The 14,554-nt window shown below is 45.2% G+C and overlaps 2 protein-coding genes across 2 annotated transcripts in view; one reads left to right on the top strand and one right to left on the bottom strand.

The window, feature by feature from the left end:
• Positions 1 to 13,798, top strand: part of ATRIP (ATR interacting protein) — a 32,475-nt gene extending 18,677 nt beyond the window's left edge. Inside the window, exons 9-14 of the mRNA XM_069967180.1 lie at positions 5,328 to 5,966; positions 7,687 to 7,829; positions 9,410 to 9,501; positions 10,902 to 10,988; positions 12,740 to 12,992; positions 13,359 to 13,798. Of these exons, the coding sequence (XP_069823281.1) occupies positions 5,328 to 5,966; positions 7,687 to 7,829; positions 9,410 to 9,501; positions 10,902 to 10,988; positions 12,740 to 12,992; positions 13,359 to 13,426 (1,282 nt within the window). The 3' untranslated portion in view covers positions 13,427 to 13,798. The remainder of the gene's footprint in view (positions 1 to 5,327; positions 5,967 to 7,686; positions 7,830 to 9,409; positions 9,502 to 10,901; positions 10,989 to 12,739; positions 12,993 to 13,358) is intronic.
• Positions 1,311 to 2,947, bottom strand: LOC138789150 (uncharacterized). The gene is made up of 6 exons (XM_069967754.1): positions 2,759 to 2,947; positions 2,610 to 2,684; positions 2,452 to 2,508; positions 2,260 to 2,338; positions 2,056 to 2,216; positions 1,311 to 1,919 (listed from the first exon to the last, which is right to left on the bottom strand). Exons 1-6 carry the CDS (start codon positions 2,915 to 2,917, stop codon positions 1,311 to 1,313), a joined length of 1,140 nt encoding a protein of 379 aa, XP_069823855.1. The 5' UTR covers positions 2,918 to 2,947.
• Positions 13,799 to 14,554: the final 756 nt, after the last annotated feature.

The raw sequence follows: 14,554 nt of genomic DNA, 5'->3' as shown, positions 1-14,554 counted from the left end.
TGCTGCAGATCCTGTAGGTGTGAACGCACCCTAAATGAGATTTTGTTGTCACTGATCTCCCTGAGGTCAGTGATTGTTGTGTTTAGAATGTGAACATAGCCTTAAATTGCAAACAGAGCTGGTTGAGGAGTATCTACACAGAAGTGTGATGGGGCCTATTCTCAGTACCCCCCTGCACTGTATGGATTTCTGTATGGACACACAGGAGACATCCTCTATATACCACACCACACAGGACACCACCTCCTCTATATACCACACAGGACACCACCCCCTCTATATACCACCCCACACAGGACACATCATCCTCTATATACTACACCACCTCTATATACTATATCACACAGGAGACATGCTCTATATACTACACCACACAGGACACCACCCCCTCTATATACCACACCACACAGGACACCACCCCTATACCAGACATGTCAATTTTTGGCCAGCTGTGTGCTTGTGTGTGTGGTTTTTTTAATAAATGACTCCCCCGAGGAAATCTAAGAGTTTCCTACAGCTGGCTCTCCTATCTCTATTGGCCGCCCAGCCACGCCTGACTGTGGCTTTTAGGCCTCCCATGGCTTCTCACTTGGCAATTGGTACAGCCTGCCCCCAGCAGAGTCCCGACATAATGGATTAATACAGTGGGTCTGGGGGCCGTTCTATATCCTGGATTTTGCCGTTCTAAGTAAACTACTAGTCAGTAACTGTACAGGCAGACAGGTATAGGCTGTGGTCACACATAGGATTTTGATCAGTCTTTTTCTTTTAAACCAAAATCAGGAGGGGAACTAACCGCAAAATTATACTGGGAAGATTTACTGCTGCGTCCTGCAGGAAAAGAAATAGGAAATAGATAAAACTTTGTAGACTCCATGTAGTTTCCTCATCTGGATGTTCCCAGCAGGGTACACTGCAGTATATAGAGGCCTAGCCTATGGCAGATAGGACACAATGTATAGAAGGAAACCACTGACACATGCTAATATAGCAGGTAATAAGTGTCAGACCTGGTGTATCTGCTGCCAGATACAGTGCCCATCATGTCTGGAGATACAGTGCCCATCATGTCTGGAGGCCAAAGACAAAGCTCTGCCCGTCCAGGTATGATGGGAGCCGTACTATTGTACCAGCTGGGGGGGCTGCAGGTTCCCGCTCCATGTCCTGGACGCATCTTATAGCTTCTTAGTAAGGGCGGCTGCCTTAAGATTTACTCTTTCCCCTTTATAGCCCTTCACATCAAACACTGACACATCATATCATTTTGGATATTTTTTTTTATTAATATGGTGACTATAATCTGGCTCGTCCTAGTCCTCCCCGGTCCTTGCTCCACACCAGAGACAGCTCAGAGATCTTAGGATGTGCCTGGCGATGTGGTGGGCTGGTGGTGTCTGATGGACGTTGACTGTGTCCTGTTGGGGTAGTAAGTCATACTCAGACATGGGGTCCTGGACAAACTCTCTCTCACGATGTGCTGAGGAGCTTCGAGCCTTTTGGTTCTTGTGGTGCGGCGGTATGGGCCGGAAATGCACCTTCTTGTTGAACTTCACCTTTTTTAATGTGACTTGTTGGCGCGGTGCGGACCTGAGGATGCCCTTGAGCCTGGATGGTTCAGGTGCTGCTGATGGATCTGCTGGCACATTCAGGCTCTCTGTGTTTTGTTCAGATGTTGCTGGTGTATCGGGCTGCGGTTCAGCCTCCACCGTGTCCTCACTGAGCTGCACCTGAGCTGCGTCACTATCAGCACCAGTTTCCCATTCGCTGTATTCCTCCTCATGGGCCAGCCAAGCGGCCAGGACCACTGCTGCGAATAGTGGGGATATAAGTAGCGTCAATACGGCCCCACTTATAACCCAATTGCGCAGGGTCATACAGCTGGGGGCATCCTCTCTAGGGGTCACAGGTGGTGGGGTCTCCTGTAATAGAAAGAAACAGAGTGACTATGAAGCCATGAGAGCAGCTCCAGCTTTCATTGTCCATCCTGCAGCAGAACAGGAGGGGGTCATGTGTGACTGCAGATCGCTTCCTATAATACAAGATGGCGTCACTTACCCCTAACACCTTACTACTAATCCATTTATAAATCCTCCGCATAAGCGTCGGGTTCTCCCGGGGGGCAATGGATGGTGATGGGTTATTCTGTAAGATGGAAAAATAAACACAGAGAATATAACAATTTACATAGAAAGTATAGTAAAGTGAATCTGAGGTGTCTACAATAACTTGTACACACGGAATATACAGTATGAGCTCCACTTACTCCAATGCATCGCTCCCGCGTGCGTCTGTGACCAGGTGCGGCGTACAGGTCACCAACCGGGTCCGCTAAAAATTCCTGCAAGAAAACAACATCTGTTATATGGGGCCCTGGACCCCCGGATCAGGTAGTGTGAGCGCTGCATGTGGTGTAGGCCGATCATAACATAATATACAGCAACTATAACTCACCCCAAAGAGCTGGTATGTAATCCTGATGTGGGGAACAACGTCTTCCGACTGGAAGTCCTGAAAGACAAGAAAAAATATGAAAGAAATAGTCCCAGCCTAATCTTATTATGGAGGGAATACTAATATTCTGTATCACATGGATAGTACTTGGTACTCACCTCATACTTCCAGGGTCTCTGGTTGGTGGTCGGGTAAAAATAAGATAAGATGGTATCAATCCAGTGTAAGAATTCCTGAAAGACAAGAAATAATATTATATAATAAGAATACCAATGATGGATTGCAGGGATAGTACTTGGAGACTTACCTCATACATAGTGGGAGGAGGCGGTGGTGGTTTCTCCATTGGACGTTCATCAGACTGGATGGTATACAGCCATGATGAGACGTCCTGAATACCAGGTATATGGCTCTCTGTAGATAGATGCATCAGACGCAGGAACACTAGTAGCAGAATCACCCTCATTGTCTCCAAGAGGGGTGTCTCCTATCACCACGAATGGCAAAACAGAGACAAGCTATAAGTGGCCAGGGGCCCCTTTTATACTCTCCGGTCGTCACATGGAAACGTTCCGAAGTCCATGTGACATCATTAGGAGGTGATGACATCATCAGCTCCCCCAGCAGCATCTATACTGTACCACTTATTCCTGACACTATAGATAACACACACACAGCGGTTGTCTATGTTGCTATGGTAACAGTATCAGTTGTATGTCCAATGTTAGTTGTTCCCAATATGTAACTACAATGGTTTGTATCCCGGCCGTTCTGTGAGATTCCTCCAGTGATGGATGGAGCCTTTATGGCCATAGAAGAGGGCAGAGCCTATAGGATATCAGGGTATGGGACTCCTTACCCCACCACTAGATGGCAGGATGACTGCGCTGACAGGAGGAGCAGATGAGACGGACAGCTCCACCTCTGATGGAATGGCGGCTATTGTCACAGATGCAGCGGCCTGTGGGACGGGGAGCTGATCACTGAATAGATCCCAGGGCCATCTCTACATTGTACCAATTATTATGGCAATTTTCCATCACAAGTAGCAATCGCCCAATGGATTTCCAGATGTAAAGAATAAAGCGAATAAAAAAAATAAGTGTAACATAAGAATCCATAGACCCTGCCATAGAATACATTTCCCTGCACACTTCATATTACAGCTAATAACAGATATATCAGGGACAGTAATAACACCTGTACCATAAAGCTAAATTAAAGGGGTATTGCGGGAAAAACTAACTTCCCCTATACAAAGAATAAGGGAAAAGCAGGAAGTCACGGGGGTCCGACCTTTGTACCCTCTACTGATCTCCATAGTAGGCCTTTGTTCATTCCTATGGAGCCAACGTAAACAGCCGAATACAGCGCTCTTCCGGCATACTCGTTTCTTTCCATAGCTCTATAGGAATGAATAAAGCTGCGGGTCACAGTTTTACCCGCAGCTCTGTTAATAACAGATTTTGCGGAGCCCAATACTGAGATCAAAGAGGGTACGGAGGTCAGACCCCGTGACCTTTTACTTCGTTTTTCCCGTAATACTCCTTTAACAGCTTACCATGAAGCAGAAAGGGGCTGTTTCAGTGTTCTTCTCTAAAATAAGAATTTATGTAAGGTAAAGCGGTTATCCAGGCTTAGAATAACCCATCTGCTTTCTTCCAGCAATGACGGCACTCTTGTGCATAGTTTAGGTGGGGTGTTGCAGCATGGTACCGTTGAAGTTAATGGAGCTGAATTGTAGTACCAGGATAAATGGAGACCGCACTTCCAAGGAAAATCCACTTTTTTAATCACACCAGTGCAACGTTTCGGCTCAAATTTTAGCTTTTCTCAAGGAGTTTCTCAAGCACTGTTACCTATGGGGATAAGAGCACAGTTGGTGGCCAAGGTTTTCTGAGACGAGTGTGTTCCTGCCTTAGGATATGTTTACACGGTGTATTTTTTAAGACAGCAATGTCCGTTGTTGGCGATTTAAAAGAACGACTGTTCTTACCCTAAAGTAATGCACTGCACTGAACTGTATGGGAAGAACGTCGGTCAATCGACTTGTCAATTATTTCCAGCCGCTAGAGTGCAGACAACGGTGGTTGTTCTGCTCTGTTCACACAGTGTATGGACGTCATGATGGCCGTACATTGCATAGAGTTCAATGGTGATTTGGAGTGCAGGCACCACCCAAATGTGCCTGCAATCCAATAAAAAAAAATGATGTTCCTGCGGCTGATACGGCGGTATCAATCATACCGCGGCCGTTGTTTATACAGAATGTGAACATATGCAAATAAAGGGATCCATGGTGGAGCCTCAAGGTATGAAAACTGTAAAATGTACCCTTTATGGCTATGTTCACATGATGTAAAAGTACGGCGGCAACAACGGCCGTACTTTGTACAGGTGAACACACCGCATGTTCTTTTATGGGATCCCGGCCGGAGCGTATACACATAGTATATTCTCCAGCCGGAAACCCAAGCAGCGCCGCAAACAACTGACATGTCAGTTTTCTGCGGTTGCAATTCAGTGAATTGCGGCCGTAGAAACCATGTAATTTCACACAGCTTCGGCCACTTGCTTCATTGTGTGCTGTGAGGAGTTCTGACGCAGGCGCGCACGGATGCGCCCGCATCAGAACACTGCGGCCGGAAAGATCGGCCGGTACTGCAATACCGGCTGGGATGATCTTTTCAGAGACCGGCCGTTACAGGACCATGGCCTATACCTGTGTAGAGCAGTCAAATGCAAAAAGGGGGTGATAGTATCACGTAGAATTCCCAGTGGTTGGATTAAGAAGCACTGGGCATGTGCCTTATTATATCATTGAACTGTTTTATGATTTGTTTTGTGTCTATATAATAGCTGGTATTCTATCTTAGCTCTACAGGATCCTCAGCTTCCAGTGTTATGTCGCCACCACAATGTGCGGCTCTGAAAGACTGTCAGAAGTTGGCCATTTCTGCACTAAATTCAATTGCCTTGGGTGAGGAAGATGAGGAAAAGAAAGGGACCCGAGGCCAGAAAGGAACAGTGCGTCTCAACACAATGTGTCGGCTTTCCGGGGCTCTGCGCTTATTGCCTCTGGTTGAGTATCATATTACGGCGTACCACCAGGCCCTGGAGAAATCCGAAGTCTGTTCATCTGATAGTCAGTCCATATCGTCCGCCAGCACGGACAGCAGCTCCATGGCCAGCGCTGACCACGCCATCTCAAGATTCACAGAACCTGCTCTGGCCTCACTAGATATCCTGTATCACCTGGTGTTTTATAGCCTAGATGTTGTACAGACTTTGATGGAGAAAAGAACATCAGGACTGACACCACCTGATGCCGAGTCTAATACTGTGATGAATAGAGATTTGGACAATGAGGAACAAATGCTGCATCCTTTATTTAGGAAAATGGTTTTACTTCTGTCATCCACCATTGTAACATATAAGAGAGACATTATCCGAGAGCGGGTGCTCCGTGTATTGGTGAAGCTGGCAGAAAATTCCTCCGGTGAGCAGATAACCAGGTAATTTGTCTGTTTTCAATAAATCTTTGGGAATCGGAGAAAGAATGAATAGGTTTACCAGAGGTATATAATAGGAGTACCATTACCTGTCACTTCAGCACAGATGATACCGCTGTCCCAGCTGCTCTGTTTGCTTGTCCTGCAAAATACATACACCTGTGTGACCACTGCCGCTTATCTCAGGTAATTTTGGTTGATGGCCCACTTCACAAACAGTAGTGATAAAAGATAGGATGAGTGAAGAGCAGGAACCATCCCAGTACAGAAGACTAATCCAGGTTAAAACATTATCCCCTCTTCAATGGATAGATGGCAAGGTGTCTAACTGCTGGCACCCACTGCAATCTCAGGAATGGGGAGCCAAGTCTTGCTTTGGAGTGAAGCTGCAAGTTGTGCATCTTCGTTCACTGCCAAGCATGGGCAGTGACCAAATACTCGGCTCGCTCTATAGGCCCGTGATGGCGAACCTGTGACACGTGTGTCAGCACTGACACACGTAGCCATAATAGTCACTGACACACGGCCGCATACAGAAAAGTATGCGGCCGCATGCAAGCTCCAAGACAGTCCAGCGGCCTTACAGTGCGGCCAGACCTCACGTATTCCCTGCCCCACGTACCGCCCGGACGCAGCTACTGTGCTGCCCTCCAGCCCTGTCTTGCTCCTGCCCTCCAGCCCCGTTTTCTGCAGCAGTATTGTGTGTGTGGAGAGGGATGGGGCTAAGTGGCGAATTCTTTCACTGTCACTTTCAATGAAATTACATACTCGCAGTGATATTGTCATCCTGCTGCGAGTATGTAAACACCGGCCCCCTTAACCCCCTTGCTGCCCAGGTACATACCTTACCGGTGTGCACTCCGGCTTGCTTTTATTTTTTTTTTATTTTACACAGCCCTTAATACTATGGGTTTTCTGTATGGAAATGTTGCTGCAGGAACATTTAGCAATTCTGCTATGTATGACCCCTAACCTTTTTTTTTTAATTTATTTATTTATTTAATTTGTGGGTGTAGGGGAAGTTGTATGGATCCACAGAAAGTAGGAAATGGTGGCCATATTGTCCTTGAATAAGTTGCTATCCCTGGGTTAGACTTTTGGATGTGAGAATGGTTTAACACAGGTTAATGCATAGTTACATAATGAATTATTTAAGGTGGCAACGTGCATTAACCCCTTAAAGACCGGGCCAATTTCGCACTTCCGTTTTTTTCCGCCTTGTGGTTAAAAGGCCATAGCACTTGCATTTTTTCACCTAGAAACCTACATGAGCCCTTATTTTTTGCGCCACTAATTGTACTTTGCAATGACAGGCTGATTTTTTTTCATAAAAAACACTGCAAAACCAGAAAAAAAAAAGCGTGGTGAAATTGGAAAAAAACGCATTTTGTTTATTTGGGGGGGGGGGGGGGGGGGGGGGGGGTATTTGTTTTTACGCCGTTCGCCCTGGGGTAAAACTGACTTGTTATATATGTTCCTCAAGTCGTTACGATTACAACGATATGTAACATGTATAACTAACTCTTATTTATGTTAACAGTGGTTTGAATTTTTTACAAGCTGTGATTGGGTGGGCTGATCCACCCCACTAGACCACCAGGTGCTCTTCCTTCTGGCCCTCAGTGCTGTCATTTTTTTCAGTAACAGAGATACAACATTAGCAGAGGTTTTCTACAATAAAATGGCCTAGACATGCAATTTTCTCACAAAGTTTGCTTTCTAGGTTTCAGGGATTGCTGAGCTCTCGTGTTCTTCGCCAGTGCCTATCTCCAGACGCTCCTCTGTCTGTGGCCCTCCAGGCTGTCCGTCTTCTGGCTCTTCTTGCAGATGATGAAAGGCTCGGTGGTCTCTTGTGTTCATGCTCAGGTTAGTCATCCTTTTATGCTTTAAGATCCACAACAAAAATACTTAGGGAATATGCATTAAAGAGAATCTGTCATGTACAATTCATGTTCCAAGCTGCTGAATGGCTGTTAGGGGACACATTGCATCTTTTATATATAAGTCTGTGCTTCCAGAATGTAGTAAAATGCTTTTATTCTCCAGTGCCAAGTGGCAAAGAGGCTTTACCAAGTTTAGTGTGTGGTAAGGGCCGTAACATCTCCTTTGCTCCTGTCCCATTCCTATCCCTGCTCGGTTGACCGTCACAACCTGCTTCCATATCTTGTTCCCGAACTTTGCATAGACATTACAGCAGGGCACCCAGATTACAGCTGACTGTTAATTGGGCAGGGATGGGAGGGGGAGTGAGGTGGTGTTACAGCCATCAGCATTCTGGGGGCTATGTAGGGCTTCTTTGACATTTTGCTCAAGAAAAATGCTTTTAATGTATGTTCTGGAAGCACAGACGTCTGTATTAATCGACTCGCATTATTATGACCACTTCCTTTCGTCAGCACGATATAGCTCTTGAATCTCCATGTCACTTTTGGTGAGCGGGCTTAGTGTGTAATATGCTGCATACACACATTCCTTATAGGCATTCAGGCCATGTTTCCATTGATGTAAAATGTGAACCATGACTACAAAGGTATGCTATGGTAGACCTACACGCAACAGTGGAGCAGCTCACCACCAAAATGAACCAGGGGACAGACGTGTCTAAAACACATCCTCCACCTCCAGACCTAATTTACAGACCCAATTGAACATCTGTGGGACCACCTTGATCGTTACATTCGCTCTATGGATCCTCCCTTTCTTACCCTTCAGCCCCTGTGAGATGCCATGCAGTCAGCATGGCTCCAGATAGCGTCAAGCCGCTGCACATGGTGGTTACTCTGAATATTGGTGGTCATAATACTGTGTATAGGTCCTAGCTGTACTTGGTATTGTGCCTATAAAGCAATTGAGTGAACCACATGTGACATTACATACAATTTCAAATATTTCACTTATTAATGTATGTTTCCTCTTTTTGCCCACATTTCTTTGAGGATGTGTGTCAGCATATAGCTGGGCAGAGGTGGTTGTGGTTTACACTTGTCTTTTTACTTGTTGTTTTTGTAAGTCGTAAGTTAAAGCAGCACTCCGGAATTCATTGTTTGCTCCCCCCCCCCCCCCCCCCCCCCACTGCATGCTGTTGTGTATACTCACCAGTGATGGTCGGTGTCCCACAGCCTGACTTCGTTCCAGTCCTACGGCGCCGCTCAAATCACACACGCATTCACGTCATTGCTCTTCTGACCCCTGTCACTTGAAGTCTGGAAGTCATGCTCTCCCATAGAGAATGCATTGGAGAGTGTGACTTCCGGCCCTCAATAAACATGGAGACAGAAGAACGGTGACGTGATTGCATGCAGGATTTGTACAGCGCCGCAGCACCGGAACAAAGCTGTGCCGTGGGATGCCGATCATCGCTAATGAGTATACACACCAGCGTGTAGATAGAAAAAATGTAATGCTTCTTTGATTCTTATCACTTTTTTTTTTCTTTTTTGTTGTAGAACAATGTCTTCTGCTGGCCTTGTATACGTACGTCATCCCTAAGCCAGATAAACAAGCATCAGAGAAGCAATGGCTTCAATTGGAGCATGAGGTACATGACATACATGTAATAAAGTGAATTTTTTTTTCTCTGAATTATAAATGGCTACCTGATCTTCTTATTTCTAGTATACTCTCTTAAAAAAATCAAAGTATTTGAAATAACATTTGATTGTACTCCAAAATGGTAAGGATGAAAAACTACAGTTCACTCAGGCCTTTACTGTAATAAAATATAGGGGTTGTGTGGGGAGGGGGGGGGGGTGAGGGAGGGACGGATTTATCAATTATTACCTGTGAGAAATCTTTGCACAAGCTCTACATTTTTGCCCTAAAAATTTGTAGGAGTTTCTGCAACATTTTCCCCCCAAGAGAATTGCACAATTTTGTCACTGGTGCAGAGAATTATAAATTTCCACCTTAAACTATACGGAATTCGTCATCGTGATTTTACTTAGGTTTGTCCATTATATGGTAAAATAGAGTACACTCTTAAAAGGAACAGATTGGCCCACAAAAGACCAAGGCCTCATTGTGGCTAGGTTGATGGCTATTGGAAGAGAGAAGGATGTTAAAGGGGTAGTGCGGTGCTAAACAAATATTTACTAAATAACACTCATTACAAAGTTATACAACTTTGTAATGTATGTTATTTTAGTGAATGGCCCCCTTCCCCGTGTTCCCCCCACCCACGCTAGACCCGGAAGTGTAGTGCTCTATACTCAGTCGACCCCCGTCCGCCATCTTGTGACAATGATGTAATCTTCAGGCGGCCAGCCGAACCACTCCAAACGTCCCTCGTGCCGGCCGCCCTCTGCAGCATCGTCAGCTGCTTAGCCGCGATTGGCTGAGCACAGTTATGCTTAGCCAATCGCGCCTGAGCAGCTGATGACTCGGCAGAGGGCGGCCGGCACAAGGGACGGTTGGAGCCGTTCGGCCGGCCGCCTGAAGATTACATCATTGTCACAAGATGGCGGACGGGGGTCGACACGGATCAGGTGAGTATAGAAGACTACACTTACGGGTCTAGCGTGGGTGGGGGGAAATATGGGGAAGGGGGCCATTCACTAACATTACATACATTACAAAGTTGTATAACTTTGTAATGTGTGTTATTTAGTGAATAATTGTTTAGCGCCGCACTACCCCTTTAAAACAAAAAATGACTGCGTCCCGAAGGCATTAAGGCACTTAGAGGGGTTATCCTTGATTAGAAAAAGCACAGTTACTTACAAAAACAGTGCCACCCCAGTCCTTAGTGGGGTATTACAATTCAGTTCCATTTACTTCAATGGAACTGAGCTCCAAAACTTGCTGGAAGAAAGCGGCCATGTTTTACTAACCCTGGATAACCCCTTTAAGTAGGTTACATATGTTTTCTTCACCCTGCACAGGTTTTTTTTCTTTTCTTAGATCTCTTGCCTATATCTTTAACCTTTTTTGTTTTTCTAGGTAGTTAGATTCCTAAACAAATTGATCACCCAAGGCTGGAGTTCTCCCGCTGCCAGTTCTGGAGTTACATGTCTGTGTAACAGAGAGGTATGCTTAAGTTTTGTACACATACTTCCCATTCAAAACAGAGTATATGTTTTGCGTGTTTTTTTTTTTTTTTTTGTCATGTGACCGTCATAGAGGAGCTACACCAGCATAAGTATGGGGCAGGATATGGCCGTTCCACTCTAAAACCCCTATTACACGGGGCGCTCGCTTGCTCCTCGTTCCCTGTTCACTGACAGGGCTATTACACATGCCGGCAGCTAGCAGGTGAGAGCAGGGCAGCTGCGGTGGGGGTTCCTGGGTGATCGCTAGATCGTCCAGGCAGCCCATAGAAGATAGTGGCGGTCTGCTTCCACCACTTCTATTGCACTGAGAGACAGCCTCAGATCGCTGCTATTCTGATCATTGACATTTCAACATGTTGAAAGACAACGATCAGCCGACATTGTGCATCATTGGCTGATCATTGTCTTCTTCTATTACACTAAGCAATTATCAGCCGAATGCGGCAGATAATCGCTTCGTGTAATAAGGCCGTAACTCTGAGACTCTCATTGGTAATAGAGCTGCTATTGGGAGGGGAAACAAAAGCTTTTGGGGGAGTGTCTCTTTAAGGTCTGTTCACTATGAAAGAATAAGAAATTAGACAAACCTTTCTGTAGGCTGGGCTGCTGTCCCCTCAGCCCAATAACGGACAATGCCGCTAAGCCATACATGTGCAATATGACCTAGAGCCATCTGTTTTGATTACATAATACTGTATATATTGGCCTTGCACTTTGAACCTTTTTAAAGCGTTACTGTCATTTGAGATGTGATGCACACTTGTCAGAATATTAGTATCGAGACCCACTGTTCTGTAGATATAGCTGGGTGAAGCATGCAAGAGCGCTCTTCAATCCCTAGCTCAGCACAAATTTTGTCTTATTGAGACAAGCTCTAATTTAATAGAAAGAAAAAGAAGTTCCAACCACACCAAATAGACCCAAGTCTTATGTGTAGGGGATGCACGCTGGTTATATGGTGGTTATAGTTCTGAAGAGGCAAGGTCCAGCAGCATCTACACAGGCTGAGTAATCCTCAAAAATTTACTATGTATTTTGCCTGGATGCCTCAATAAATTTTTGATTACTGAACCTGTGTGGATGCTGCTGGACCTTGCCTCTTCAGAAGCTCCTTTATAAGTCTGTGGAGCCCATCTACCACAATGACATGGATTGAGCACCAAGCCAGGAGAGAAGTATGCTTCTCCTGGCCATATGAATTTGAGTTTGTGAAGATTTCCATCCTATCAAAACCTGCATTATGTCAAAAGGTTTTTTGTTTTTTTAATTACATTAATGCTTTGAAGGCTATAGGCACCTGTGCACTGATATGAATATTGAATACTTTTAAAAGGTGTCCTTAGTAGTAATAGGTAACCCTGCTGAACGATCTGCATTTGACTTCCGGACGCTGGAGAAATTAGATGCAGCCGTAGTGAGTTCTGCAAAACATGGATATAGCCATAGCTCAACAAACCCAGTTGTTTGGCAGGTTCGCTCATCACTAGTCCATAGCCTTTAAACAAATTCTTGACCTTTTTGTATATGTTAAATAACATGCATTTCTGTAAACGTTACCCATAACTGGTAGTATTTCACTGGTAAAATTGTAAACCTATGCACATTTTGTCAGACTTTAGTGCTGGACAGTGTTTAGTTGTGTTACGTTTTTGCTTCCATGTTAAAAAGTTATAAATTACTCCCCTGATAAGTAGTACAAGGCATGTAACAGTTGTGTGTTCTTCTCAGGTTGTGAAGGCGCTGGTTCTCACTCTTCACCAGGAATGGCTCAATGTGCGGCGCCTGACCGTCCTGTTGCCCACTCCAAACCAAAACAAGTCAGTTCTGTTTCTTAGAGAAGCGGTAATGGTTCTGCACAGCCTCTACCAGAAGGACAAAAGCTTTAGTGAACATTGTTTGGAGGTCTTTCACCAGTATGACCAAGCCGTGCCTGGAGTCCGAGCGTTATTTAGAAAATTCAGCACTTTGACTGAGAATGAAGGTCAGAATCCGCACTGCACTTTATATGAGGTTAAAGGTTTTTTGGGGGGTCTAAAATGTTGTGACAATCAACACTGGGCCATTTATGGCTGTGCCAAATGTTTGCTGGAGGAGGGCCATGTTGGGGTATGTGCTACATAGTGGATGCCGCATGTGGGCCAAGTCACACCTGCTTGTATTAACCAATGGCTGTCTTATATTGCTGGTAATCCCACAAACATTATGTAGCCATATCATGAATTTAAAGGGGTTATCAAAGCTTAGAAAAACACTACTACTTTCTTCCAGAACTCTTGTCCTCTGGGTCTGTAGCCAGTTTGATGGAATTATTTCAGGCCCACTTATTTATGTTTTCCTTCTTTTATAGAGTTTGCACTTGATGAACTGAGTCCACCGGAAGTTGAGACAGAAGATGAAAGCATGGACTGCACGTAACTCTGGATGTGTTGCATAGCTTATACCAGGGATGCGGAACCTTTGCCCCCTCCAGCTGTTGCAAAACTACAATACCTATCATGCCTGCACAGCCAAATATATGGGTTTGGCTGCTCAGGTATGATGGGAATTGTACTTTTGCAGCAGCTGGAGTGCTGAAAGTTTCCCATCCCTGGCTAATATCTTACACTCTAACGCCCATATGTTTTAAGCATATGGAAGTTTACAAACATTTTTTCTGAAATTGGCAAAAATTCCTCAGTATTTTTTGTCACATTTTTAGATCTTGTCTGTGGAATCCTGATAGCGCTTTAATGAAATACTGTATTTTTAAATATGAGAAATTCATTTAAATACAAAAATCTTGTAATACATTGTGTCTTATTTCTTACTGTGCATATTTTTTTTATATTTTGCTATTTTAAACAACAAGTTGGATATTGGAGAGAAAAACGCTCTGCCGCTGTGTCTATATGAGGAGACGTGTCCCATAGACTCCCATTATAAGGCCACCTTCTTCGAACAGCGCAAATATTTAGGTTCATTCGAACTCGAACCATCGGCATTTGACTCCCGCTGCCTTCCCGTTCTGTGGGGAATAGATAATAGGCTGTATCCCTGTTTTCCAGGCAGTACTTGGGCTGTCTCCACCTTCCCCATGGAATGGGAAGGCAGCGGGAGTCAAATGCCGATGGTTCGAACGAACCTGAAAATTCGCACTGTTTGATTATCGCTACTCCTTACGTGTCAGAACCTGGGAGAGGACTGCGCTGAGCACCGCACTGTAACACCACCAAGAAGCACCTTGTTAGGCTGGGCTTACACTGCGTTTTTGCTGTTTGTTCATCCGTTAATTCGGAATTCCGCCACATTAAGGATGGAGTCACATTGAGGAATCCGCGCGGATAACTTCCGGGAATTCCGTTGCTCGTTCCCGCTTAGTGCCACGTACGTACCATAGACACCACTGAATGCCGGGTGGATTCCACCTTCTGCCGAAAGAACTGACAGGTTAATCCTTTCGGCGGACAGCGGAATTGGCCCGGCCATAGAATGGTGTCTATGGAGAGACCAACGAGAACGAGCAACAGAATCCACCTGAACTTCTTCCCCCCCCCCCCCCCCCTG

This window comes from Dendropsophus ebraccatus, chromosome 4, assembly GCF_027789765.1.
Source record: "Dendropsophus ebraccatus isolate aDenEbr1 chromosome 4, aDenEbr1.pat, whole genome shotgun sequence".
Lineage (NCBI taxonomy): Eukaryota > Metazoa > Chordata > Amphibia > Anura > Hylidae > Dendropsophus > Dendropsophus ebraccatus.
Note: the sequence above shows the minus strand (reverse complement) of the source record. Positions and strands in the feature narration are given on the sequence as shown.

Coding starts and splice junctions, on each gene's coding strand:
- LOC138789150 (XM_069967754.1), bottom strand. CDS start 2,917: ATGAGGGTGATTCTGCTACTAGTGTTCCTGCGTCTGATGCATCTATCT. Junction 2,685..2,758: donor CTCCTCCCACTATGTATGAG/GTAAGTCTCCAA, acceptor CTTGTCTTTCAG/GAATTCTTACACTGGATTGA. Junction 2,509..2,609: donor AGAGACCCTGGAAGTATGAG/GTGAGTACCAAG, acceptor CTTGTCTTTCAG/GACTTCCAGTCGGAAGACGT.